A 2,613-nucleotide genomic window follows, 5' to 3' on the forward strand; every position below is an offset into this window, starting at 1 on the left:
CTCAGCAGGTCCGGCAGCATCGGCGGAGTAGGGCACAGTTGAGGTTTCGAGTCCCCGTGGCCCTTCAACAGGACTCTAAAGGACTCAGAAGTTCTGTCGAAGGGTCATGAGGACTCAGAACACCAACTGCGCTCTCCTCTCCGCCGATGCTGCCAGACCTGCTGAGTTTTTCCAGGTATTTCTGTCTCTGTTTTTGTTATGAAATTAAGGATGTCGCGCTTCAGGTATACAGGGGCATTGGTGAGACCGCACCTCGAATACTGTGCGCAGTTTTGGTCTCCTTATTTGAGGGAGGAAGTAAATGCGTTGGAGGTGGTTCAGAGGAGGTTTACTGGATTGACACCTGGAAAGAGCGGGTTGTCTTATGAGGTAAGGTTAGACAGACTGGGATTGTTCCAGAGGTGAGTTGATTGTCATATACAAGATCCTGAACGGCCTGGACAAGGTGGGCGTGGACATGATGTTTCCTCTTGTGGGTGATTCCCAACTAGGGGGGCACTGGTTTAAAATTAGGGGGGGTGGCCCTTTTAGGACAGAGATGGGGAGAAAAGTTTCTCTCTCTGAGGGTTGTGCGACTTTGGAACTCTCCACCTCAGAAGGTGGTGGAGGGTGGGGGTGTCGCTGAGTATTTTTTTTTTGAAAGCAGGGGTGGATGGACCCTTGCGGAGCGAGGGAATCAAAGGTCCTGGGGCGTGGATGGGAACGTGTGGAACTCGAATACACGAACAGGTCAGCCATGATAGTATTGAATGGCGGAGCAGGCTCGAGGGGCCGAATGGCCTTCTCCCGCTCCACTCTCGGACGTTGGTATTCTCAGACCCAGTGGGCGACGATATTACCGATGTCTATCCATAATGCACAGGAACACATACCTTCAATCGTCACCCTTTTGTAAGCTGATGAATATATGGTATTGGGAAATTGAACAAAGCCTGCTTGGCAGAGATATCGTCCACTGTCCTCCAAAGTAACATGCTCGATTTGAGTTGTAACACTTTGATTCCTGGACCGTATTTCAATGAAATTAGACCCTTCCCGGTAAAACGTGTAAATAAATTCTTGTGATACACCGTAGCTGAAATTGCACCTCAAAGATAGTCTTTGGTTGACCCACAAGATCTCCGGAACAGCCTCAATGGTCATCAACGAATCTGGTTCTGTTGTAAAGAAATAACCAAAATTAGTATCAGGGCTAGGAATTGTTACTTAAATAAGAATCAGGCGTGCTTTGAAATGCTAATCACTGTGATCAGAGGTGCGCAGTGGAGGGCTTGGGACATCCAAACTGGGCCAAGTCAACATTCCGGAAGAGTCTTCGACTTTATCCAAAGGGAAGGAAGGTGGGTTACAGAGTTATCGATCTCTGGGTTAGATGCCCGATGTGGAATGCCCCAGTTCTCAGCACCACAGCTCAGGGAGAATGTGTTGGCAATGGAGCGGGTGCACAAGAAGTTAGTGTGCAGGTTCAGCGAGGAATGAAGAAGAACAAGGTGTAGAGGGATCTGGGTGTTCTAGTGCATGAGGCACAGGTGACTCATGCACTAGAACACCCAGTTCCCTCTGCCCCTTGCAATTCAGAAGAACAACACTCTGTTTCTCTCTCTACAGATTTCCAGAAATAACCTGATATAAAAACAGAAAGTGCTGGAAAAACTCAGCAGGCCAGGCAGCGCCTAATTGCCCCTTCAGAAGGTGGTGGTGAGCTGCCTTCTTGAGCCGCTGCAGTCCCTGTGGTGTAGGTACACCCACAGTGCAGTTAGGGAGGGAGTTCCAGGATTTTGTCCCTGTGGTGTAGGTACACCCACAGTGCTGTTAGGGAGGGAGTTCCAGGATTCTGACCCAGCGACAGTGAAGGAACGGCCGATATATTTCAAAATCAGGATGGTGAGTGACTTGGGGGGGATCTTCCAGGTGGTGGTGTTCCCACCTATCTGCTGCCCTTGTCCTTCTAGATGGTAGTGGTTGTGGGTTTGGAAGGTGCTGTCTAAGGAGCCTTGGTGATTCCTGCAGTGCATCTTGTAGATGGTACACACACTGCTGCTACTGTGCGTTGGTGGTGGAGGGAGTGAATGTTTGTGGATGGGGTGCCGATCAAGCGGGGCTGCTTTGTCCTGGATGGTGTCGAGATTCTTGAGTGTTGTGGGAGCTGCACTCATCCAGGCAAGTGGGGAGTATTCCATCACACTCCTGACTTGTGCCTTGTAGATGGTGGACAGGCTTTGGGGAGTCAGGAGATGAATGACTCTCCGCAGGATTCCCAGCCTCTGACCTGCTCTTCTAGCCACAGTATTTATATGGCTGGTCCAGGTCCGTTTCTGGTCAATGGTAACCCCCAGGATGTTGATAGTGGGGGGATTCAGTGATGGTAATGCCATTGAACGTCAAGGGAGCGATGGTTAGGTTCTCTCTTGTTGGAGATGGTCATTGCCCGGCACTTGTGTGGCGTGAATGATACTTGCCACTTGTCAGCCCAAGCCTGGATATTGTCCAGGTATTGCTGCATTTGGACATGGACTGCTTCAGTCACAATTGGTGCTGAACATTGTGCAACCATCAGTGAAAATCCCCACTTCTGACCTTATGATGGAAGGAAGGTCATTGATGAAGCAGCTG

The 2,613-nt window shown here is 49.9% G+C and overlaps 1 protein-coding gene across 1 annotated transcript in view; it reads right to left on the minus strand.

Moving 5' to 3' along the window:
- Positions 1–638: 638 nt before the first annotated feature.
- LOC144677770 (low affinity immunoglobulin gamma Fc region receptor III-A-like) overlaps positions 639–2,613 on the minus strand; it is a gene marked incomplete at its 5' end in the record, with an annotated part of 5,683 nt that continues 3,708 nt past the window's right edge. The window contains one exon of the mRNA XM_078537788.1: positions 639–1,157. Within this exon, the coding sequence (XP_078393914.1) occupies positions 814–1,157 (344 nt within the window). The remainder of the gene's footprint in view (positions 1,158–2,613) is intronic.

This window comes from Cetorhinus maximus, unplaced genomic scaffold, assembly GCF_964194155.1.
Source record: "Cetorhinus maximus unplaced genomic scaffold, sCetMax3.hap1.1 HAP1_SCAFFOLD_3013, whole genome shotgun sequence".
Lineage (NCBI taxonomy): Eukaryota > Metazoa > Chordata > Chondrichthyes > Lamniformes > Cetorhinidae > Cetorhinus > Cetorhinus maximus.